The sequence below is a fragment of the Macrosteles quadrilineatus genome, unplaced genomic scaffold (genome assembly GCF_028750875.1).
Source record: "Macrosteles quadrilineatus isolate MER2022 unplaced genomic scaffold, UCM_ALF_1.0 Scaffold_1__1_contigs__length_201487025, whole genome shotgun sequence".
NCBI lineage: Eukaryota > Metazoa > Arthropoda > Insecta > Hemiptera > Cicadellidae > Macrosteles > Macrosteles quadrilineatus.
In genome coordinates this window covers 83837757-83863327 of record NW_026542594.1, presented here as the reverse complement: position 1 = coordinate 83863327, position 25571 = coordinate 83837757, and the positions used below count along the sequence as shown (strand labels likewise).

Sequence of the window (25571 nt, the reverse complement as noted above, 5' to 3'; positions counted from 1 at the left end):
AGAAAAGAACTATAGCACTTACGACCAATTCAAACTGTCCTTCTAATCAAACTGTATTATAGGTGTTAATCCGTAGGCAAATATATAAATAAAAAAATACACAGGCCACAAAACATGTAACATGTAACGTTAACAACGTAAAGCTTTAAAAACTCAACATGGTTTGCTCAAAAAAACTTTCACTTGATGTGGTGCAGTACCGAAGTTATTAATCTCCCTTGGGTTTAAGTTTTTCTTAGATTTTCAAAGTATTTCCCATTAATAGCATTATTTGTAAGCAACTTTTAATGTTGACATATTAATAACAGTTTGAAGAAACCACCTTTATCAAAACAAAGGTTTCTTTTTTAAAAGATTACGTACCATCTCTAAACGATAATCGGTACATATATCTAGCCTAGTGTCAATTCATTCAAACATTCGGAGGAAATGTGACAAAAAACCCACAAATCTGGGGTTTTGGACGGTTGTAGTTTTACTTTCTAAGTAGGATAAGTACCGATATAGTTGTCGAAATGTAAGTACGTAGAAACCAAAAGTGATACATTGGAAAAGCGAGTTTAGCTACATCTGTAAGCTAAACCTCTGTTACGATCACAGCGAAATCAGAAAGATCTTCCAAGATCGCAGCAACATCCACGATCACCCACTGCAGTTGTGATTTTTTTACTTTGCACTTTACACAACTGTCCTTGAAGCGCCGTCAATGAGTGGAAACCTTTTTTGCAAGCTATTAGTGACGATGATTAAAAAAATGTAAGTATCCCAGCACTAATACAACACTGATTCACGGTATTTTCCCCGGTTATCAAAACTCAAGAACAATCGTTGCACTTGCGATTAATTAAGCCGGTTAAGTAAGGCACAACGTTTGTAATCTCACTTGGTTTGGATGTGCTAACAAAACTTGATGGGAAATGTTTGCGGTATTTGTAAACAACTTTTAATGTAAACATATCAGTGACAGCTAGAAGTGAGAACTAATCCAAACAGCTGATCGTTATTTCATCAAATGTAATAGTAAACATTGGGAGAAAATTTGACAAAAAACGAACAAAATTGGGTTTTTGATGGTTTATTATTTTGTTTTCAAAGAAGCGAGGCCATGTTTTTATAGCCAAAGACACTCTTACTAATCCAGTAAATACAGAAAAATGATTAGAACCTTGATCGGTACTCTATTTTTCTAGGAGTAGGCCGCGTAAAATGACATTTTGGCGTCACAGACGGAATGACAGAATGGACAAACAGACAAACAGACAGACAGACGGACAGACAGAAATTGAGATAAGACTTATTTCGGCTTTCTTAGGCTATGAAACATAAAAATAGCCAAAAACTGCATGATTCTAAGCAATGTTCAGACAAAACTGTAATTTTATTTATATACAGGGTGGTAATAAAGTCCGAAGACAGTTAAATATTTTTAAAAATAATGTAAATAGAGCTACAATACTTGGTACAAAGTTACAAAGCATACAACTTTATTTGAACACATATTCAGTGATCCAATAACTCTTCAGGGGGACGGCCCATAAGGAGTTGGAAGAAAATCTTAAATTGAAGCATAGGTCAATATGCACATCAAATGAAAGGTCATTTTTAGTAGAATACAATGCCGCAAACCGCACTTCAAAAGGTTGATCCTGCGCAAAATGGCAGCCATTCAAAGATTTCTTGAATCTTCCATTTTGAATCTTTGAACGACTGCCATTTTTTACTCAGGCGTTCTTTTGAGCTTGAATTTGCGGCATTGTAATCTACTAGTGAAGACCTTTAATTTGATGTGCATATCGACCTATGCTTACGTTAACAATTTTCTTCCGATTCCTAGGACTGTGTCCCCTGAGGAGTAAGCGTATAATAGCCATGCAAATTAAATGAATTTTTGAACAACTGTAATTCTTGGCTCGGTTGTCCGTTTGAGTTCAAATTTGTGGCATTATATTCTGCTAGTAAAGACCTTTAATTTGATGTACATGTCAACCTATGCTTCTATTTAAGATTTCCTTCTGACTCCTTGCGGGATGTCCCCATGATAATATGACAGAAAATTTATATTTCCAAAAAAAAGTAGATTTTTAGGTGTAGCGTTGATGTACCAAATCTTATTGATTTATCTGTTGTCGTTTGGAAAATATTTAACTGTATTCAGACTTTATTACCACCCTGTAGATGTAAAAGTATGTGTGTTTGTTTGTTTGAAGTTAATCACGCATTAACTAATGGACGGATTGGGCTGAAATTTGGCATGATGATAGATCATATTCCCGATTAACATATAGCCATATTCTTATCTCAAAAATCCTTTCGGGCTCCGCCCCAGTGGCTCTGTAGTTCCCCATGTTAACCTTGTGCGTATTCTTATTTAAAGGGAATTAAAGAATTTAGTCAGCTGTTTCAACTAAAAAAGTTGGTTCTATGATATGTAAAAGTATTAAAAAGTAGGAATGGACGGGTCCCGAAATTTCGGGAAATTTTCGGGAAAAAAATATTCTCGATTTTCGGGACAAGATTATATTTGATTAGGGAATTTTTCGGGACGGGATTTGGTCCGATCTTCGGCGATTTTTCCGCTTCGCGAGTGACGATGACGCCGCTATCGCGAGAGATGTTCTCGATAGTTCCGCGAACGCAGGAGTCGAATTCATTTTGCCGTGACCGTGAGTCGTACCAACGATCACGCCGTGATCGCGAGTCATACCAAAGATCACCCCGTGACCGCGGAGTCATACCGACGATCGCGCCGTGACCGTGGAGTCATACCGACTGTTAAGGCCCAATTGATATATAATCAACCCAATACAGTGTAGTGCAGTTATTATATACTGTACAAACAAAATAGAAACATATGTTGTAAAAATAAATAAAAACAATGATACAAGAATAATATTGTAGAATAAAGAATTGAATTGAAGTGAGTATTTTTCTAAAATGTACAAAAACAAAACTTAAATTAATAAATCAGTTTATCAAAAACATTATGGTCCTTCGAGCCGGATTAATTGTGCACAGCATCTATTGTAAGTCCATTTTTATCAATTTCTACAGTTTGAAGATTACTGTTTTCCACCAAGGAATCAACAGATTCACATTGTGCTGTTTTCCCATCCAGGAATCAACAAGTTACACAATCACAGTCTAAGCTTTTGGATATTGGACCTGAATTTACATCTCTTATTATTTTTTTGTTCTTTTGACCCTTTTCAATTACTTTACCTTGTATGTACAGCCATAATTGGTCCCATTGTTAGACTACAACATTTCAAGCTAGTTTCTTCTAACCCACTTCTAGTAACATGACGGATGAAGTAGTTAAGAAACTTAAAAGCCAACTTGATGCGGTCCAGTTTCGTAGAAATTGTGCTTTAAAGAAAATAGACAAAGTTTATAATCTAGGCTTAAGCTTAGCAATAACCACCGAGTCTGAAGATTGTGAATCCTTTAAAACTCGTAGTGCATCCATTCATGAGTTATTTGAGGAATTTACACATCAGGAGGAACACACTCCAATCAGAAATAATTGCTTTGAAAAGTCAATTAGATGAATCAGATTATAGTAAAGTAGAAGAGCTTTCTGATAGTGTTAGTGACAAATATTATTACATTTTAACTATTATGTCAAAGATTGTCCCTCCCGAAATTGAACAAGTACAACCACCTAATTCTAGATCTGAAACTAACTATTTGCCCGTACAAAGCCAAGCAAAGTTACCTAAAATTAGTTTGCCTACATTTTCTGGCAACTTCAAAGAATGGCCTACCTTTTATGATTTATTTAGACAACTAGTGCATGAAAATAAATTATTGTCAAACATTGAGCGGTTCATGTACCTTATTGGCTCATGTACAAATGATGCATTGAGGTTAGCAAAGAATCTCCCCATAACTGATGTCAATTATACCATTACTTGGCAAAGTTTTGTATCTAGATTCCAAAATAAGCGTAAACTTGCTACATGTTACTTGGATGAAATACAAAACATATCTCCAGTAACTTCAAAATCTCCAAAGGCTTTGAGAAACTTCATTGATACCTTATCTGAAAATACAAGTGCCCTAAAACCACTAGGCCTACCTGTTGAGCAATGGAGCTTTCTCTTGCTTCAAGTGTTGTTTGCAAAATCGATCATAAGCTGCGCACTGATTTTGAACTTAAACATTCTGTTTTAGTACCGTACAGTATATAGATTAATGAGAATTCATTAGTTTTAATTCAAAGTATATTATTTAATTCAGATAAAGTTATAAAGCAAGAACATTCAAAATATTTACAATTCATAGTCAATAAACCAACAGATGTTAATTATAACATCTGCTTAATATTACAACATCTCTCCCTTTTAGTTTCCCTCGTATCTTTTCACAGGTTTCACTATTCTTCCAAACCTTGTTCTAACTTCTTCATTAGATTGGAGACTTGGTTGTGAATAAGAAGGATTGTTATTGTTTACAAACAACCTTGTATTGAAAGTTGGTGTACTGGTGTTTCTAGAGACTTGTCTTGGTGCTTTCTGATTACTCTGGTTAGTGTTGTTGGTTTGAGAGGTAGAGGTTTTGAGTAAGCTCCGTTCATTGTTTAAGTCTATAGAAGTTTTCGGAGACTGATCGTTATTTTTAGAGAAAGGAAGTGGAGTAATACTTGCTGATTGTTTAGGACTGGTTTGGCTTTTGTACGGAATCAAGTGGTATCTGTTTCGGCGGACTGTGTTTCTTTCAGTATTTACCCAATAAGATCTTGACTCATTGGCTAGGTTTGTTATTGTACCCTGACGTTTTAGATCTTTGATCCACACCTTTTGTCCTTGTTGCAACTGGGGTAAATCCCTGGTACCGTGATGCTTATCATATTGATTTTTGTAGGAATCTCTGTATTTTTCCTCCCTCTTCTTGAAACTGGATAAGTCAGGTCTTTCAGTAAGCTTCTGTGGCAATACAGGTAAATTATCTCGTAACCTCCTGTTGAACAAAAGTTGGGCTGGGCTAAGCCCGTTGGCTATAAGGGGTGTGTTCCTGTAGGATAGGAGTGCAAGGTAAGGGTCTTCTTTGTTCTTTTGTAAGACACTTTTAGCTATTTTTACAGCAGCTTCTGCAGAGCCGTTACTTTGATGATGCCCGGGACTGCTTGTTGTTAGTTTGAAGTTGTACTTTTGTGCAAAAACTTTAAACTCAGAATTTTCTAAGCATGTCCGCTGGGAAGCAAACTGAGTTCCACAGTCTGATCTTAAATACTGAAAGAAACACAGTCCGCCGAAACAGATACCACTTGATTCCGTACAAAAGCCAAACCAGTCCTAAACAATCAGCAAGTATTACTCCACTTCCTTTCTCTAAAAATAACGATCAGTCTCCGAAAACTTCTATAGACTTAAACAATGAACGGAGCTTGCTCAAAACCCCTACCTCTCAAACCAACAACACTAATCAGAGTAATCAGAAAGCACCAAGACAAGTCTCTAGAAACACCAGTACACCAACTTTCAATACAAGGTTGTTTGTAAACAATAACAATCCTTCTTATTCACAACCAAGTCTCCAATCTAATGAAGAAGTTAGAACAAGGTTTGTGGTCTGTTTCAATGATTATGTCTTTGCCAATTATGTATTGTTTTAGTTTATCACAGCTCCAGGTTACAGCAAGGGCTTCTCTTTCTATATTGGAGTAGTTTTTTTCGCTCTCAGTAAGTGTTCTTGAGATGTATGAAATAGGTTTCCATTTGTTGTCTACTTGTTGCTGAAAGAGTACTCCCCCAAGACCTGTTTGAGAAGAGTCAGCAGACACCATGGTAGGGCGGCTAGAATCATAGAACGCCAGTTGGGGAGCAGAAGCAAGAAGTGACTTTATCTCTTCAAAGGCTATATTTTGTGTTTTGCCCCAAACAAATTCATTTCTTGTACTTAAAAGGTCTGTAATTGGTTTAAGTATTTGGCTTTTATTTGGAATATATTTTCCTACAAAATTTACCATTCCAATAAATCTTTGCACACCTGCTATGTTAGTAGGAGGAGGCAATTTTGTTATGGCTTCCACCTTTGATTCATCAATTTTGATACCATCCCTTGATAATTGGTGGCCTAAAAATGTGAGAGACTTTTGTGAAAACTGGCACTTTCCTTTATTTAGAGTAAAGCCTGCATTTTGAAGCTTTGCAAGTACTTCTTCAAGAGCATGATCGTGTTCTTCTTTGGTTTTTCCCCAAACAATGATATCATCCATATGAGCGACTGCATTCTTTTGTCCATTGAGGGTCTTGTTCACTAACTGTTGGAAAATTTCTGGTGCTGAACTTATACCAAAAGGCAAATTTAAAAACTTGAAACGACCGAATGGCGTCAAGAAAGTGGTCAAATCTTGTGATGTCTCATCTAAACTGACTTGCCAGAATCCATGGTTGGCGTCTAATTTTGAATATAGCGTTGCTCCAGAGATTTGGGCTAGTGTTACATCAACTGGTTGGATAGGATAGTATCTTCGCTTTACACTACTGTTTAATTTTGATAGGTCTACACAAATGCAAACTTTATTGGAATCTTTCTTGGGAACAACAACCATTGGAGCACACCAATCTGTTGCATGGTGGACTTCAGCTATGACTCCCATGGAGATCATGTTTTTCAATTCTTCTTTTGTAGCCTGCCACAGAGGCAAGGGGATCCGACTAGGGGCATTGATAGCATAAGGAACGACATTATCTTTTAGTTCAACTTTATACTTTTCAGTAACATTCCCTAAGCCATTGAAAAGTTTTGGGTAATTAGCGAACCACGAGTTAGAACTTATTTCATTTATTCTAGATACAAGCTGAAGCTTTTCAATTGCTGGTTTTCCTAAAAGAGGAACAGAAGTCCCTTTAGAAACATATATTGTTTCATAGCATGTTGTATTCTTGTATGACATTTTGACAGTAGCCATCCCTAAAATTGACAGATCTTGCCCATTAGCCCCTTTAAACTGTTTAAGGGTAGGCTACAATCTAATTCTTCTGTTTAATTTAATGTCTGATGGCACGACTGTTACATCTGCTCCTGTATCTATTTTGAATGCAACACTGTCACTGTCATTGATATTTAATAATACTGTCCATGGATCAGTAGATGACTAAATTTGGCTTGGAGTCACCGAACCAATAAAGTCTTGTGATTCAGGGTTTAGATTGTCAATTGATTTAAAATCGTCAGTTTCAACATGGTTTACGTTTTTTGATCGACAAACTTTTGAGAAATGTCCAACTTTACCACAGAGTTTACATGTGTGGTTTCTAGCAGGGCACATATACTTTTGATGAGATGGAGTCAGACCACACCAAAAACAAGATTTGATATTTTTTTGAATAGCTTTAGCATTACTGGGTTTCTTAGGAAAAGTATCATTTTGTGAACTTAATTGATTATTTCTTTGTTTGAAGTTCATTGTTGGTGATGGTGAGTTACTGTTGTTCAAAGGTTAATTGATTAGTAATTTGGTTTGCATGGGAATGGTTGGAAAAGTTAGGATTCATTTTAGTGATTGTGTCTACTTCAGAGTGTGATAGTTCATGCTTTTGCTTCTTTAGTTCCTCAGACTTCCGAATAGTGTTTACAGCAAAGTCAAGTTTTAGGTCATTTTCAAACTGAAGACGATCGCTAAGGGGTTCGTCATGCATACCAATTATCAAGACCATTAAAATCATTTCCTCTTCAATCTGTCCCCATTCACAGCTTTTTGCTAGAGAATGAAGAGCAGTTACAAAGTCTTCTATAGACTCTGTTGATCCTTGTTTACGCTTTAAAAATTTAGCTCTTTCAAAAATTTTTTTTTTTTTTTTTTTTGGAATGAAATACTGTTAAAACTTATTCAAAACAACATTGTAATTGTTGATATCTGATTCATTTAGTTTAAATGAATCGAGTATTTGTTCTCCCTTTTCTCCCATGCAGTAAATAAGCATATCTACCTGTGTTATGCCACTGGCTTCTTTAAGGCCGCTCAATGAATGGTATCTTCCAAAACGTTTTCTCCATCTTGGCCAATCACTGGGGTTGAATGTAAAAGGTTCTGGTGGTTTCACATTTAGGGAAATTGCAGCTTCATGAGGCACATTAAGGGAAACATTAGGTTCATTCGACGACTGCGCCATGTTTTAGTACCGTACAGTATATAGATTAATGAGAATTCATTAGTTTTAATTCAAAGTATATTATTTAATTCAGATAAAGTTATAAAGCGAGAACATTCAAAATATTTACAATTCAAAGTCAATAAACCAACAGATGTTAATTATAACATCTGCTTAATATTACAACACATTCTGATATTGAATTGCCTACTTTTGACCAATTTTTGAGTTTTCTAGATGAACAGTGTAAAGCTCTTGAAACTGTTCAAACTTCTGTGACAGAAGTTTCTACAAATAAACCGTATAAGCAATACACTAATAATAAGCCTTATTTTCACCAAAGAGCCTGTGTATCTAATCTCAATGCAGTAAAGTGCTTATTTTGCAAGGAAGCTCACACAATTTATAAATGTGAACGTTTTGGACGACAAACTCCTGCTCAGCGTAGGGATTGGATTAAAACACAAAATGCTTGTTTTAATTGTTTACGGACCTCGCATAAACTAAATGAGTGTACTTCAAAAACAAGCTGTTTTAAACGTGGAGCAAGACACAACAGTTTACTACATAATGATGATATTGGCCTAACCAACAAGGCTCAGGTTAGGGTAGGGCAGAATAATAAAGTAGGTCCTAATGAAAATTCCATTCAACCAACTGAAAAACTTAAGTCAAGTCCCTTGCATGCATGCAGCAGTGTTAGGTCTTCTTTAGTTTTGTTAGGAACTGTTTTAATTCATATAAAGGATAGATCAGGTCAATTCCAACCAGTTAGAACTTTGATTGATTCTGGATCTCAGACTTCCTTTATAACTGAAGACTGTTGTCAGCGCCTGTGCCTTCCTCGAAAGAAATTCAATGAACATGTATCTGGTATTGCAGAATCTACTGTTTTATCTACTAAAGGAGTTGTATCGTGCACTCTGAAACCTCGTTTTGATTCTGAACTTCGCCTTCAGACTAATGCTGTGATTCTGAAGAAAATGACATCTCAAATGCCTTCTACCTCCCTTCCAGAATGTATGAAAGACGAATACAAACATTTAGAACTTGCAGATCCTACTTTTGACGCACCAGGAAAAATTGAATTTTTGTTGGGTGCAGACTTGTACCCTGAGGTAATGAATGGCGGGCGGATGCCTGCTCCCAAAAGGTTACCCCGTTCCTTACCACAGTAGTTTCGGATATGTTTTGATGGGTCCAATTGATCTTAATGGCAAAACTCAGCCATATGACCAGGTTTCATCTATTGTTTCCAATGTTGAAACCATTGAACATTCTCTAGATGATCAACTTAGACGTTTTTGCGAATTAAAAGAAATCCCAGTCCATGCATCAGTTAACCCTGAAGAAGAAAACTGTAAGATGATCTATTGTAATGCTGTAAAACGGGATCAGGAAGGAAGATACTTTGTTCCGCTCCCTTTTAAAAACGAAGATCCCAAGATTGGAGAGTCGTTTGGGAACATGAAGTCGTCGATCAAAGCTATGAAAAGAATGAACAACTATGAAGTCTATCCAAAAAATAGTGTAGCTCAAACTATTATGTACCAGAATATGTCCAGTCATTATCGCGGGATCTATAATGCTAAACCTCGCATAGACACAGGCCCACCTTTTTCTCACAGACCTAAGCTACACAATACATCTAAACATCATACTTGGAATAACAAAGATTGTGAATTTTTCATACAGAATCAGAACGAGTCATCAGTTTCCTCGAGCTCAAGCTAATGCCGTCGCTACTTAATCACATAGTTTTTGTGATTTTTTATTATTTTCTGTTAATGTTCTGTTTATTTAACTTGATTGGTGTTATCCTTTAATTGTTCTTTATTGAAAAGAAAATGTTTCTTTTGGCGGGCGGTATGTTAAGGCCCAATTGATGTATAATCAACCCAATACAGTGTAGTGCAGTTATTATACAGGGTGAGTTTTAAATGAGTTCCCCCCCTACTTTTTTCTACATTTCCTAAGATATTAACTCCGGACCACGTCATATCATTGTAGAGTAGTAAGTACTTCATTTTGACTGGGTATAAATTTTTGGCCGCCATATTGGATACAAAGTTTTTTTTCCAAATGTAAAGGTAGGGTTGTGACCCAATATTCCAAACTACAATTTTACGCTGATTACAATGCCGCAAATAGTTTTTAAAAATCTTGATCCGTTCTAAAGTTATAAGGACCTTTTATAACTTTATTTTTAGCCCATTTTAACATTGTGCATTTACAAACTAAGACCATAATCTCAAAAAAGTGCTAGATAAAGATAAGTATACACCACCATTCATTGTCGACCTATTTTCACTTGTTTATGACGGATGTATTTTTTTTGGCCGCCATCTTGGATCCGCCATTTTGAAATGTGACAAATTAATTTAAATATGAAGGTGGTGTTGTGACCCATCATTTTCAACTACTTTTTTATGCTGAACTCAATGTCGCAATCCATTTTTGGTTATCAAGTTTTTTTGATGGAATATTAAAATTATCTTATTTAAAATTTCAATAATTCAAAAACCAAACATGCAAATGAAAAACTAATTGCGGCATTAAGTTCAGCATAAAAAAGTAGTTCAAAATGGTGGGTCACAACACCACCTTCGTATTTAAATTAATTAGTCACATTTCAAGATGGCGGATCCAAGATGGCGGCCGAAAAAATACATCCTTCATAAGCAAGTGAAAATAGGTCGACAATGAATGGTGGTGTATACTTATCTTTACCTAGCACTATTTTGAGTTTATAGTCTTAGTTTGTAAATGCACAATGTTAAAATGGGCTAAAAATAAAGTTATAAAAAGTCCTTATAACTTTAGAACGGATCAAGATTTTTAAAAACTATTTGCGGCATTGTAATCAGCGTAAAATTGTAGTTTGGAATAATGGGTCACAACCCTACCTTTACATTTGAAAAAAAACTTTGTATCCAATATGGCGGATCCAAGATGGCGGCCAAAAATTTATACCCAGTCAAAATGAAGTACTTACTACTGTACAATGATCTGACGTGGTCCGGAGTTGATATCTTAAGAAATGTAGAAAAAAGTAGGGGGGGGGAACTCATTTAAAAATCACCCTGTATACTGTACAAACAAAATAGAAACATATGTTATAAAAATAAATAAAAACAATGATACAAGAATAATATTGTAGAATAAAGAATTGAATTGAAGTGAGTATTTTTCTAAAATGTACAAAAACAAAACTTAAATAAATCAGTTTATCAAAAACACTGACGATCGCGCCGTGACCACGGAGTCATAATGACAATCACACCGTGACCGCGAGTCATACCAACGATCACCCCGTGACCGCGGAGTCATACCGACGATCGCACCGTGACCGCGGAGTCATCATGACGATCAAGCCGTGACCGCAAGTGATACCGACGATCACCCCGTGACCGTGGAGTCATACCGACGATCACCCCGTGACCGCGGAGTCATGACGATCATCCCGTGACCGCGAGTCATACCGACGATCACGTCGTGACTGCGGAGTCATACCAACGATCACGTCGTGACTGCGGAGTCATACCGACGATCACGTTGTTACTGCGGAGTCATACCGACGATCACGTCGTGACTGCGGAGTCATACCGACGATCACCCCGTGACCACGGATTCATACCGACGATCACGGCGTGACCGTGAGTCATACCGACGATCACTCCGTGACCGCGGATTCATATCGATGATCACGCCGTGACCGTGGAGTCATACTGACGATCATGCCGTGACCGTGGAGTCATAATGACGATCATGCCGTGACCGTGGAGTCATAATGACAATCATGCCGTCACCGCGATGCATACCGACGATCGCACCGTGACCGCGATTCATACCGACGATCGCACCGTGACAAGTCACAAGTTTCTATAGGTACCTGTAAATTGTTACCCATTTTTCGGTTTTTATAGTTCAGTGCCACAAACGGTAAAAATTGATTTCGTTTGTCTTTTTTGGTAACTGCAATACTCAACAATTTCTTTTTATGCACATGAAAAAATCCCGTCCCGTCCCGTCCTGAAAATCGGGAAGGAAATGAAAATCCCGTCCCGTCCCGAACTAAAAATTCAAACCCGTCCATCCCTATTAAAAAGTTATAAGATTTACAAACAGGATGCAGCACTATAATTTTTTTTGCATTTATGAAAACAGCTAATTTGAACTAAGCACCAACAAAAAACTGTGATAGGCAATGAGAACTGTCAAAGTAGGATTGTTTACAGCTATCTTTATGTGTTTAATTGCATGAATAATTTGTGATATTTTGCGAAGTTTTAATAATTTATTTTTTTCTATTGTTTAGGTGAAGTGGTAGAACATTATGGGTACGTTAAATGTGTAATACTATAGTATACCGTAAATTTAAAGAAGCAAATTTTATCAAACTGTGTTCTCCCCCATTGCAAATGCTAAGTTAGAGTACAACTGCAATAATTATTTTACACTTATATGCCAGCAACCCCGTACGAAGGATGGGTACTCTGCTAGTATATATATATGTGTGTCCGTTAGCACGATAACTCGAGCAAAAATGATCCGATTTTGATGAAATTTGGTACAAGTGTGTAAACCTACATTTATTCTAACGAGTACGCGAACCAGCCTGATTGGACTTTGGAAACAGGGGTTTATGGGGGGTTTTACGGGGTAAAAATAGGGTTTTCCCATTTTTGACACTAAAAACACAAAATTTCACAATTTCTTTCCAAACCATTTTGTAGAGCTTAAAAAACCAATAATTTAGTATATTGAAGCGTTATTATGCACCTAATGGTTACGGAGAAAATTCAAAAAAATTGTAAATTTAAAATTCCCATGTTATTCTTATGGAGAATAAGTCAACTGTTGTAGTTTGCTTGTTTATGAACATATTTTGATCAAATTTGCAAAATACATTCATTTATTAATAAACTACAGTATTAACATTTTACATCAAAAAACTTTTACCCTCCCTGTTTCAGCAAACCTAAGTACTCGTTAAACTAATTCTATTCAAATGGGAATAAATGTGATATTTTTAAGGAGACATTTTAGTGTAAATCCAATCAGGCAAAGGGAAATTCGCTAAGTCTGCAGGTTTGCTGCGGGGGGGGGGGGTATTTTATGCTTTTGGATATATTTTTGGTAATTTCATTTTTTACATGTGAATTTAGAGTTGAACTGTTTATGATATCTAGGAGGGGGTTAATTAGTTCTTCCTTACAGTGTTTTATAACAGAGTTCGGGACTTCATCAAAGCCATAGACATTTTTAGGGTCAAAAGTTTTAAATAATATATTGTTTAATTCAGTTTTGTTTATTGTTTTGAATTTTGATAGAATTCCTGGTGAGGGTTCTTGAGAGGTTTGAGAGTTTTGCATTTCTTCTTGTTCTTGCGATATTTCCCTGTTGTTGTGGGAGTTTTCAGCAGAGCCTCCAATTGTGATAAAGTATTTGTTTAAATGTTCGCTTATTTCTTCTGTGGACGAGATGATTTTATTTCCCACCTTAAGCATAATATTTTCTCTGTTGTATGGGTTTTATTTCTTTCTTTGTTTATGATTCTCTATATTTCTTTATTTTTGTTTTTTGATTCCTCAATTTTAGATGATATTTTGGACTTTTTAATTAATTTTATTTCATTGTTGATGTTAGCCTCCGGATACGTTGATAATAAAAATTGGTGTAAATACCTGCTTCTTGTAATCCAAAATGTTGCTGCTATGACGCAACTAGTTTCAACTTCTCACGAGGCCATCTTCGGGCGTCCAGGGAATGTCAAATCACTTCATCAGAAGGTCGTCAATACACACATTATCTATCTATACTATTATAAAGAAGAGGTGGTGTCTGTGTGTGTGTTTGTATGAGCTAATCTCAAAAACTACTGGTCGGATCGGGCTGAAATTTGGCATGATGATAGCTCACATTCCCGATTAACATATAGGCATATTTTTATCCCAAAAAATCCTTCGGGGCTCCGCCCCAGTGGCTCTGGAGTTTCCCATGTTAACCTTATGAGAAATGGAATTAATGAATCTTAACAGCTGTTTCAATTAAACAAGTTGGTTCTGTTCTATGATGTTCAATAGCATTAAAAGTTACAAGGATTACCAACAGGGTGCAGCACTAGCACTATTATTTCTTTTACATTTATGACAACAGCAAAAGGTGAGTGAGCGTAGCGAACGAACTTCAACCTGGAGGCGAGTGAGCGTAGCGAACGAGCTAACCTGAAGGCAAGTGAGCGTAGCGAACGAGCTAACCTGAAGGAAAGTGAGCGCAGCGAACGAGCTCCAACCTAAAGGTGAGTGAGCGTAGCGAACGAACTTCAAAAAGAACCGAAATTTCTTAAACCATGTCCTCACTCATAACTGCTATAAGCATTTGATACTTATATGCCAACCCCGTACGAAGGACGGGTACTCTGCTAGTACGTTCATATACGAACATGGTCACGGTTACGAACATGAACACAGACACGAACATTGAAACGAAAAAATACAATTTAACGAGTAAAAGCTAAAAATGGTAACACCGGTGAGGATGATGCGTTGCGACCGGATAGATGTAGCGTCTAGACTGCCGGTCAACGTGGTCGGTCGGCGCTGTGACGTCATTCCTTTGTTCTTGTTATCAGTCAGCTGTCCCCATTAATTTTATTTCGGAGTCATACTTCTTTTTTGTCTTTGTATAAATAGATTTATCCTCAGGCCTATTTGTTGTTAAGTAATTGAAGTGTGCATTTTTCATCTCCTGTCGTAGATCATTTATATTGTCATCATAAATTAATTAATTTATGCCTTTATTAACATTTTTTGGGGGTTTTGTAGGTCTTTGGCATGTGTGTCTGCATTATTTCCATGAACATTCTTAGAAATGTGTTATATTTTTCTTCTGTGTATTTTTGATATATTTTGATATATTATTGACCAGTCTACCATTGATAGTGCATGTTTTACGTCAAAGAGGGATTTAGTGGTTATTTGTCTTAAGTATTTTTTTATATTTGATAGTTTAGGATTGAAAAGGCTTATTTTGCAGAAAACTCCGAAATGGTCAGATATGAAGTTTTGTGTGATTTTGGTTTTTATATTAGCAGGATTTATATCTGTGTAGCAGCAGTCTATACTAGTGTAGTATATACTCACTGTTACTGAGATCTAAGCCACTACCTACAGCAGCAGACTAACCGACAACCAAAAGAAAAATGTTTGAAAAATGCCTCTTTTAATAAAAAAATCTCATTAACATGGGCAATAATAGTATGCTATAACATTGATATTGAAAATTAAACATAATTAATAGCTCCAACCCAATTAAAATTTAGAGCGAGGATAAGACAACAGTATTAGCAACAAGCAACCCAACGTTTGTTGTCGCTCAATGGTCTATGGTCTTACATAACCTACTAAACAACCATACTTGTTAAACTTAAAAATAATTAACTATATATTTATATTGCTTTCAATAAATTTATCTGGATATCTTTTAAATTCCCTATTTCTTTTCATAGATAAATTATTATTTTCTAGAAATCGTAGGATGCAAGATTTCTTATGCAAAAAACTGTATACTCCAAGGATAGAATAAATAGGAGTTTTTGAGTCGTTCTCTTTGTCTCAAATAAACGACCAAATTGTTGCTCGTAAAATGTAAACAAAAAAAGAAGAAGAAAGTAGCTCTTAATGTTATTCTTATGGGTGAAAATTAAAAAGTTTTTTTAGGATTTTATAATTATTACAGAACAAATATTCTTTAACAACTGATATTCGCAAGATATTATGCTATAAAATTTTTGTGCAACACATCAAGTTGATATACATAGTTTTTCTCAAAGCGTTCGTGTTTCAAAGATGCATTTTGTACCAGTATAAATAGGTATATGCTATTGCAGCTGATTATACTGACCTCCTGGACGGCTGAACAGCTGATATGGGGAAGATGTACTTGACCAGCTCATGTATTCTGATCCTGATCACTTTCTTGAGCTCTTGCTGTACATCGGCCAGTCTCTGTCGTCTGCTGGCTACATCGTTGTTGTGATGTACTACAAATCCTTGCAGACGCTGAACCTAGGCACATTATGACCATATGTCAATAAGCCTACAAGAATCCTGATATAAATTGTCAATTATAGACCTTATTGCAAAACCTATTTCATTATAAAGCAAAGCCCAAGTTGCTTTGTTAAATATTCAAGCACATTTAAGTTAAACATACTGCAGATTAAACACGTTTCTTTTCCTATTTCAGATACTGTATTTATTTCCTCCTCTTATATGAAACTTCACCTTAAAGGTATTTGCAGTTTTGTTAGTGAAAGTGTGTAGCTTGATCAATGTAAAATTTGTTTAGACATCTTTCTTGCCTACTTTCCAAACATTAACTTTAAGCCTATGTTAGGAAAAAATGTTCATTATCGTTTTATTTAATACAGCAGTATATTAATTCTTGTTCTTGTTATCTTGATTAAGTCTATTTAGATTTATAAATAACTAGCGGAATACCCGTGCTTCGCTACGGAAACTTTCAGATTGGTTGACATTTTTAATAACAGCCTTCAGTGAACAATTCAGCTAAATACTGTTATGCTCCAATCAATGTTGTGATATATTTTAAAGTTATATGCACTAGCAGTAAGTAGTGCTATTTAGTTTGTGTGTGTGGCTGCACTGCCAACGCAATGACGTCACGGCTGGTGTCTCTGAACCGGCCTCAGTTCTACGTTATCTACAGGTTAGTCGTGTCATATTTCTTATGTGCGGTTCTTTTAACTCTGTAGTGATAGAATATTATACTAGCGCAGTCGGTGAAAATGTCGAGTGTGGGACGAATGGGAGAATTTAATCCCAGTGAAGAAGATATTTCGTCATATTTGTTGCGTTTGAAACATTATTTTATTGCGAATGATGTCAAGGCCACGAGCAAGGTTTCTGTTCTAATCACCGTGTTAGGTCCTAAAGTGCTCGCAGTGTTACGGGATGTAGTTTCCCCTGAAAAAGTGGACAAATTAGATTTTGATAAACTCGTTAAAGTACTGGAACAAAATTTTTCACCCAAACGTTTAATAGTGGTAGAGCGTTATGTGTTCAATTCCCGCTCGCAGAGGTCTGGTGAAAGCATCTCAGATTTTGTGGTTGCGATAAAACATCTCTTGGCTACTTGTCAATTTGGAACATTCCTAAAGGACGCTTTAAGAGATAGGCTAATCTTGAGAATTTCCAATGAACAAATTCGGCAAAAGTTATTGTCGGAGGAAAAAGATTTTGATAAAACCTTAGCGTTGGCGCTCACGTTAGAACAGGCAGACAAGCACACAAACATGTTTCTCAGCAAACAGGAAAATTTTCAGGATGTGAACAAGTTTCATGTTAGGAAAACCACGTGGGCTAGGGGTAGTAAAATGAAAGAAAGTGAAGGTGCTACGAATGTTTTTAAGTGTTATAGGTGCTTGAAGACCGACCATAAGGCTAACAATTGCCCATATGATAAATATAAATGTCATATATGTTCAAAAGTGGGTCACCTAGGAAAGGCATGCAAGGCCAAGGATAGAGGTAGTAAAACTACTGGAGGTAAATATAAAGTGCATCAGATGTCTGAAAGCCCTAGTGAGGAATGTGAAGAGCTAAATTTGTACAATATTGGGCTAGGCCTAACTGACCCTAACTCTTGTTACAAGGTAAGAGTAGCCATAGAAAATGTAGACTTAGACATGGAGATTGATACAGGATCTGATATCACAGTATGTCCATTTGAAGTGTATGAAAAACATTTTTCTCAATTACAATTGACTCGTAGTAATGTAAAATTACGTGCCTATTCGGGTGATGAAGTTAAAGTAGTAGGCCAAGTAGATGTTAACGTGGTTTATGAACAGACAAGCTACATGTTGCCTATGACAGTAGTGGATGTAGATAAAGCCAACGCACCGTTGCTTTTAGGTAGAAATTGGTTGCAAAAAATAGTTTTGAACTGGAACTCTATTTTTTCAAGTAAGCCTAGTGCAGTCCAGACTCATAAGCTCTGTACACAGTCCAGGCCTAGTTCTCGAGGCCTAGCTGGATGTCTAATTCAAAACAAGTACTTTTGAAAATTCCTGAAAACCTGAAAGCCAGCCAAGCCAAACATTTGATGCCCGATACTCGACTAGGTCTGATTGCCCCTACCACAGTAAAAGGGAGACTACTGGTTCAAGATATATGGAGAACGAAACTAGGTTGGGATAATGTTGTGACACCTGAACTTAGTCTGAAGTGGAAAGCCTGGATGGATGAGGACAAAAGAACTATTCCACCTAAAGTTAACAACTTGGCAATAATCGTAGACGAAGACAACGCAAGTAACACATGGCCCCTTTGGAAGAATATCTGCTCTATACCCCGGTCGAGATGGACAAGTAAGAGTTGTTGACATCACAACACCAAAAAGTACTTTTCGGCGTCCGATGACAGAAATTACCATTCTACCTGAGGAGGGGAAAGATGTTAATGACTAATTTCATATATATGTATGACCATTGATTAATCTTTATAGATATTTGTGCTATAACTTATTTGTGAAGATTAAATGTCACATGTTTTTAATAATGTTAAAGAATGAGTAAATAAATAGTGATATGAAAATGTTGTACTGATATTGACTATTCTTTTATTTGACTTTGATAATTGACAATTTAATAGAGCCCTTTTGACGGATCTGCACCAAACTTCACACAAACCAATGCCTGAAAGTTTCATTACAATCTGTAGAGCGGTTTTGGAGTCCATAAGGTACATACATATATACATACATACATACACAGTTCCTCTTTTATAGATATAGATTATTAAGTCAATTTATGACACTAATTATTATACATTGTATGTAGATGTTGTTAATGGTCTACCTAAGTGTTTTTAGATTCAAGAGATCATGTTTTCCCGAACAGGTTTTCTTACCTCTTTATTGTTTCAATGTTTGGCTATTGTTTTGTAAAATGTACGTAAAATTATGAAACAATAAACGTTTACTTCAATTCACATTCAAAAACGCATTCATCAACTACATTGGTGGGATGGTAAAATTGTCAACTTTTCTGTTTTACCTTTTCCCTGTATAATGGTAACGTTTGACTGACACTCTTCTCATTATCACACTTCAGTTGGGCAATCACTGTCTTTTCTGGAAAAAAAACCAAAATCTACTTTTTAAAAACCTATTTTAGTTAAGATGATTAAAAAGTTGAATCCAATTGCTTTGCTTTAATTCAACACTAAAGATAGAGACGTAGAAATCAAATCAGTTGGACTGTGGCCAAAATGATCTTCAAAATGACCTACAAAATCTTCTAAATAATTTGTAGGCCTAATATGAAATGACAATGAAATCACGTCATCTCAAGGGTCTCGATTGATTGTATCACATTTAATTGTAACCTGGCTGTCGGGGAGAGCGGGGCTATACTGTACACATAAGGGAGATTCGTTGTTACATCGCAAATTACGAAGTAAAAGTAATGTAAACACAAGCAATATATTATTTAATTATTTAGCTACTGATTGTATACAAACATTTTGGAACTATTGCATTTTTTACATGTAAAAATTTGTAATTAAAAAAAAGTTACCTTGTACGAAATAGCCCCGGGGGTGGGGCTATTCCGTACAGTAGAAGGGGCTATACCGTACAGTTCAAAAATTATTTGTTTAGGTTAGTAATATAATAGTACTGCAACAAATTATTGTACAAACACTTTTTATTACTATATAAAGGTTGTAGTTAAGAAACAGTGTATTACAATTTAAACACTTTAGAAGATAGCCTATTACATTTCAAAAATCAACCTTCATAAAAAACATGAAGTTTATGAAAAAGTTATAAAATTTCATCCCAAAATTAAAAGAAAGAGGAAAAAGTCCACAAATGTAGTTCTCTGCAGACTCCGCAGCACTGCAAGCTGAATGGACCCACTCTGAACATGAGCAGCACCCTGTACCAGAGCTGTACGGTTTAGCCCCAATCTGTACCTCGTGGGAATTTATAGACATAAACTCAAATTCTATCACTTAACCAATCATCGCTAATAACCAAAAGAGAGCTTTAAAAGGGATGTAGTTTATTATGATCTCACAGTTAATAGACTACGATAAAAACTACTTCACTCACTTTTTATTTAGTACTGGACGAAAATTAGAAGCAAGTGAGTAAAAACATGTTTTTTTACTGAAAAATTGAAACTAGCACACATAGCAAAACGATGCAGATACTGTAAACTTGCGCATTCTGCTACTAGATAGCAGCACTTGTCGGGATCACTTAGCTTGAATTCAAGGCCAAAAAATGGGTATACGGTTTAGCCTCGCTGTACGGTTTAGCCCCGCTCTCCCCTAACACAATTATGTTTAGCCGGAACATTAAATGTTAGCAAATTTTGCTAATGAAACACAAACTACAAATCAAACTCTAAACATCTTAATTGAACTGTTTTTGACATCAGCAATTATTCAACTTTACGCTAATATGATCAAATTTCTTAACTGATCTCAAAGATTGTTAGGATCAGTTACTGGTTTTATTCTTAGGCTACTTTTGTACTGTCTGCATATTTATCTTCTATTATACAGTAAAAAAGAGTTTAAAGTAGTTGAATCATACTGTATGTACTAACAAACTCAATGATTTATCTTACTATGGGCTATTTCCTCCTGTGACTTCTTTATCAGACACCTAAGCAGCTTGATTCGTTCCTTGTGATCATCAATCTCACTGATCTGCAACCATAATAATAAAAGATAAAACCCCAGCAAATCATGAAAAATTTTATAGTAATGTAAACTCAATTCACTGAACCGTGTAGGCACAATGTCTTTTTAACTGACACACTGAACATTTCGTCAAGACAGATGAAGTTAATAAAACAATCAGAGGTTCCCTTCTATGTATTCCTGGACATTGGATTGAACATGATCACCAGATAGGTTGTGTCTTCCCTACTCATTGGCCTGAAACAAAGCTCTTGAATGGAAGATTCTTGCAGGTTAAAGGAAACATTCATTATTATTGATGATTTTTTCAATATATTATCGATATTTTGGTTTTCCTTTACAATCTATATTAATTCTGTTTTAATATCTTCAAACACATTTATATTAAGTTAAAAATTGACAACTGATCTTCTTTAGGCAAAATATAATATAACTTATAGGATTAAGACATGAAACCGCTCCAAACCAACCTAAAATAACTAACCAAACATGCTACACCATTTAAAAATTCCGTTTTAAAACAGAAAAGGCATGTGGGGAATATCAATAGGAATTTAGAAATGTTACAGAAATTTTGGTTGGTTAGGTTAGGTTAGGTTAGCTTAGAACAGTTTTATTTCAATAAATATTTTTTTTTTATTGTTCATGTTGATACTGAACAATATTTATTTATCTTAGTGGTCAAATCATCGATAATAAGTAAATGAATGTACCTTCAAGCCTTTAACGGAAACTCAGGGGGGGGAGAAACCCTTGGATGAAGACAATCCCACCGAACAATCTTAGGATTGTGACAGCTCTTTCAGGTCCACCCCAAGAGTAATAGACGCCTGGGGCGAGATTTAAATTTTCGCCCCCTCCCCAAAAAAGGTATTTGGGGGGTTTGCGTCAACAGACCCAACATCCGATATATCGATATTGAATGTTTTGCAAGTATTTTTTATAAATGTAACAACTACCCTGAACTAAATTACTAAAAACATTGAATTTACGACTCACAACAGACATCACAGAGTGACTATGAGTTGACGTAAGAGTTTGAGCTTTGAGGTTAGAAACAAGCAAGTGTATGTGGGGCGTGTGGGCGAATACGCAGTGTGTGTCTCAGGCTCGCAGTATTGCCAACAAGTCATATGCCAGAGGTAAAAGTAGTAATAGTACGAGTTGTATATTAAATAACAGTATTTATTTTAATATGAATAAAACAAAAGCTATGGATTGCCTTCTTTTAGAATAGTTATTTTCATTTATAACATGTTTAAGAGTTTCCCGTAAAATATTCATTTGCGGTTTGCCGATAACGTTGTTAAATTTTTTACCTCAAAGCCGTGGCGCCCCCCTTGCTGCGGCGGGGCGACCCTGAGCTCTTTCAACTGGACATAGCAGACTTAAATAGGCCTGTCACCTTGTTAAGATTAGTATAGTAAATGAAGGGTAAATCAGTACCGGAAACTGCTATGCACCTATTTGCAGCATGTCAAGCAATTGTCATCAAATGGACAAAAATGTTTAGGAAGACAACAAATAAATAGTGGGAACATAACCAATCCTGATAGTTGATTCAAGTCATCTAGTAATTATTTTATTTATTTAATCGCGTGGTAAACACATTACAATACATTTTTACAATAAATACATAATAGGCAAGTTACATGATGAATATTTGAATATTTAAGACTAGCGGAAAACCCGCGCTTTGCTACGGAAACATTCAAATTGGTTGAAATGTTTAATAAATTAGTGTACAAGTGCCAGATTATTATAAAATAAATCACATTAAATAAACAATACATTATTTTAATTTTTATATTTCATTTTACGATGATGATTAAAACTGCAGTTAACAGTTTGTTTGTTATTCTTGCTATTTTTGATTATTTACAGAATATCTTAGTATATAACATTATTTGTTTTCTCAGAAGGTGCTAGCATCACCAGACTCGTGGCTGAGCTGACCCATGAATATGAGAAAAAACAATCCTCTCTCAAGTCTAGTCCTGCGATCTTAAGTGACTATCCCTGCGCTTTATTGATGGTGAGGGCGAAGCACACTTTCAAAGGGAATTGCAACCTTTAAACGGGTAGTCCGTAGGAACCAGGGGAAGTCATGGTATAAAAACTGATTCCTCTCGGGCACATGCGGTGATCACTATGGCCTCAATTACATTTTTGTGAAGATAAACGTCGAAGTGCCCGCTAGACAGGGATTGTGTAAATCTTAGTCTTTTTGAGGGATACCGTTCATCGCCAAACTTGAAATATAATTCACCAATTCGATAAACCTCGAAAACAAATGTGAATATTATTTGTCAACCAGCTCACACAACCCACCAAAGGTGGCTTAGACATTGTATTCCCTTGAATTAAGCTAATTATTCCCATTACTGACTTGGGATAAGACTGAGAAGTAGTCCCAGTTTCTCACAACATCTTCAACAATTGATATGCGTACAGTTAGTGTATGTATGTGTGTAAGGTGAATTATGAATGAGAGTGAAGTAAATAAACACGCACCATCTCCTGTAATGTGAATGATATTGTGTTGAATGGACCCGCCATTAACATTTAAAACCTCAGTGTCCATACTATGAGACGGTAACAACTAAAAAAATATTAACAAAACAATATCTTAAGTTCTTAAGAATTCAAATGCAATAAAAACTAAGTTCAATTCTACTTTCTTCAACACTAATCACACATATTAGAAGTTGATAAGACTAAAATGCCAAAATTAATTAGGTTAATTTCACTGGCACACAACTATGATGTTTATATGGTCCGAAATAGCCTCCGAAAATACTTAGTAAGCTTAATTTTTTATACTAACAGCTGATGATTAAATAAATTGCAGACAAATGTAAACAAAAACACAAAACAAATTATTCTTCCTATACGAACTCCGTGCTAACTTTGACCTTCTGTGGGGCCCATTGGGAATGTTGTAAAATCACTTCTTATTGTCTGCCTACAAGAGGAATATGTATGCAAAATCTCACGTTGCTTCTAAGTGGTATGGTTTGGCCTGTGTGTTGATCGGAATTTCACATTTATATATAGAGATGAACAAACAGAAAAAAAACGCTTTTCTTTTATTAAGAGTACAAACATAACTCAGATTCGTCAAGCTTGACAATAAAATAGATTGCTGAGATGCTGGTACGAAAAATTACATCAGAACAGGAATGAACAAAAATACACTGATAAAGATTTTATCAAACATAACTAAATAGATAACATTACCAAAAAAACCATTACCAAAACTAGATAACAATTAAGTACCGGGGTCCTGAGCCATGGCTCGGTATAGTTTATTTTGATTGTAAAAGCAATAGAAAGGAAGGAAACACACATTTTTTACAACTAATTTTAGCTTTTGTTAATGAAATGAAATGAAATCAACTTTATTCATACTTTGCAAACATGTGCACGAATGGCGTCATTACATTGGATCAAAATCATAATGCTTAATCCTAAAAAAGTACAAAAGAAATCACTATTGAAAAAGTTCTTATTCTAATATATTATGTAAGAGGAAAAATTTGTTCTTTGAATACAGGGGATTGGTTAAAAAGTACATTTTTAGATTATTTTTAAATTTTGTAGTCCTTGTGTAGTCCTTTAGTTTTGTTGGAAGAGCATTGTAACATTTTATACCCATATACATTGGTTTTTTTTTTCAAAAAATCTTAATCTATGTGAAGGTGTTGCATAGTTATTTCTGTTTCTGGTACAATATTGATGAGAATCCCCAACCAGTGAGACATTATTTGAATTTTTGACAGTATATAATATACATTGATAGATATAATAGCTATATACAGTCATTATGCCTAGTTCTTCAAATTTTTCCCTAACAGAATCTTGCCAATCCAAATTTAACATAATGCGTATTGCTCTTTTCTGGAGAATTAAAATTCTGTCTAAATTAGCTTGTGATGTTCCTCCATAAATACTTATACCAAAGGATAAATGTGAGTGAATATGAGCAAAATAAACCAATTTTAGGGATTCGAGTTTACAAAATTTTGATAATCGATAAAGTGCAAATGGGCCTGTTGACATTCGATTTGCCACATGATCAATATGATCATTCCAGCTTAATTTACTGTCTATGTATAATCCTAGAAATTTAGTGTTCTCAACAATTTGTATATCTTCACCGGCTAATTTTAGTGCTGGGTAATCTGAATTGGTATTAGTTTTTAGATTAAAGCGTGTAAAATTAGTTTTGGAAAGATTTAGTAATAGCTGATGATCTGAAAAAAAGTTATTGATGTTCATCAAGTTATCGATGGCAGATTTTTCTATCTCATGAACAGATTTTCCGCTTACAAGAAGATTAGAATCATCGGCATATAAACAGATGGTATTCATTGTTGAATTTGAAATAACATTGGGTAATCCATTGATATATGTAAGAAATAGTAGAGGACCCAAAATAGAACCCTGTGGTACACCATGTTTAATTGTTCTCAACTGCGATCTTGTTTTAACCATCTGGTTATGATTGTTTAAGTGTGTAATTTCTACGAACTGTTTCCTATTAGTTAAATATGATTGAAACCATTTTAGTGAAATTCCTACAACCCCTAGTCCTTCCAATTTTTTTAACAATTTATGATGAGATACACTGTCAAATGCTTTGCTTAGGTCCATAAATATTCCAATTACTTTATCTCCCCTATCTACAGAATCAATTATTGACTCAATATATGTAGCAGCCGCTGATATT

The 25571-nt window shown here is 35.4% G+C and overlaps 1 protein-coding gene across 1 annotated transcript in view; it reads right to left on the bottom strand.

The window, feature by feature from the left end:
* LOC128983695 (beclin 1-associated autophagy-related key regulator) overlaps window positions 1-25571 on the bottom strand; it is a 114253-nt gene that overhangs the window by 62028 nt on the left and 26654 nt on the right. The window contains exons 3-5 of the mRNA XM_054403096.1: window positions 20764-20845; window positions 19180-19256; window positions 16002-16165 (exon numbers count right to left, since the gene is read on the bottom strand). Of these exons, the coding sequence (XP_054259071.1) occupies window positions 16002-16165; window positions 19180-19256; window positions 20764-20845 (323 nt within the window). The remainder of the gene's footprint in view (window positions 1-16001; window positions 16166-19179; window positions 19257-20763; window positions 20846-25571) is intronic.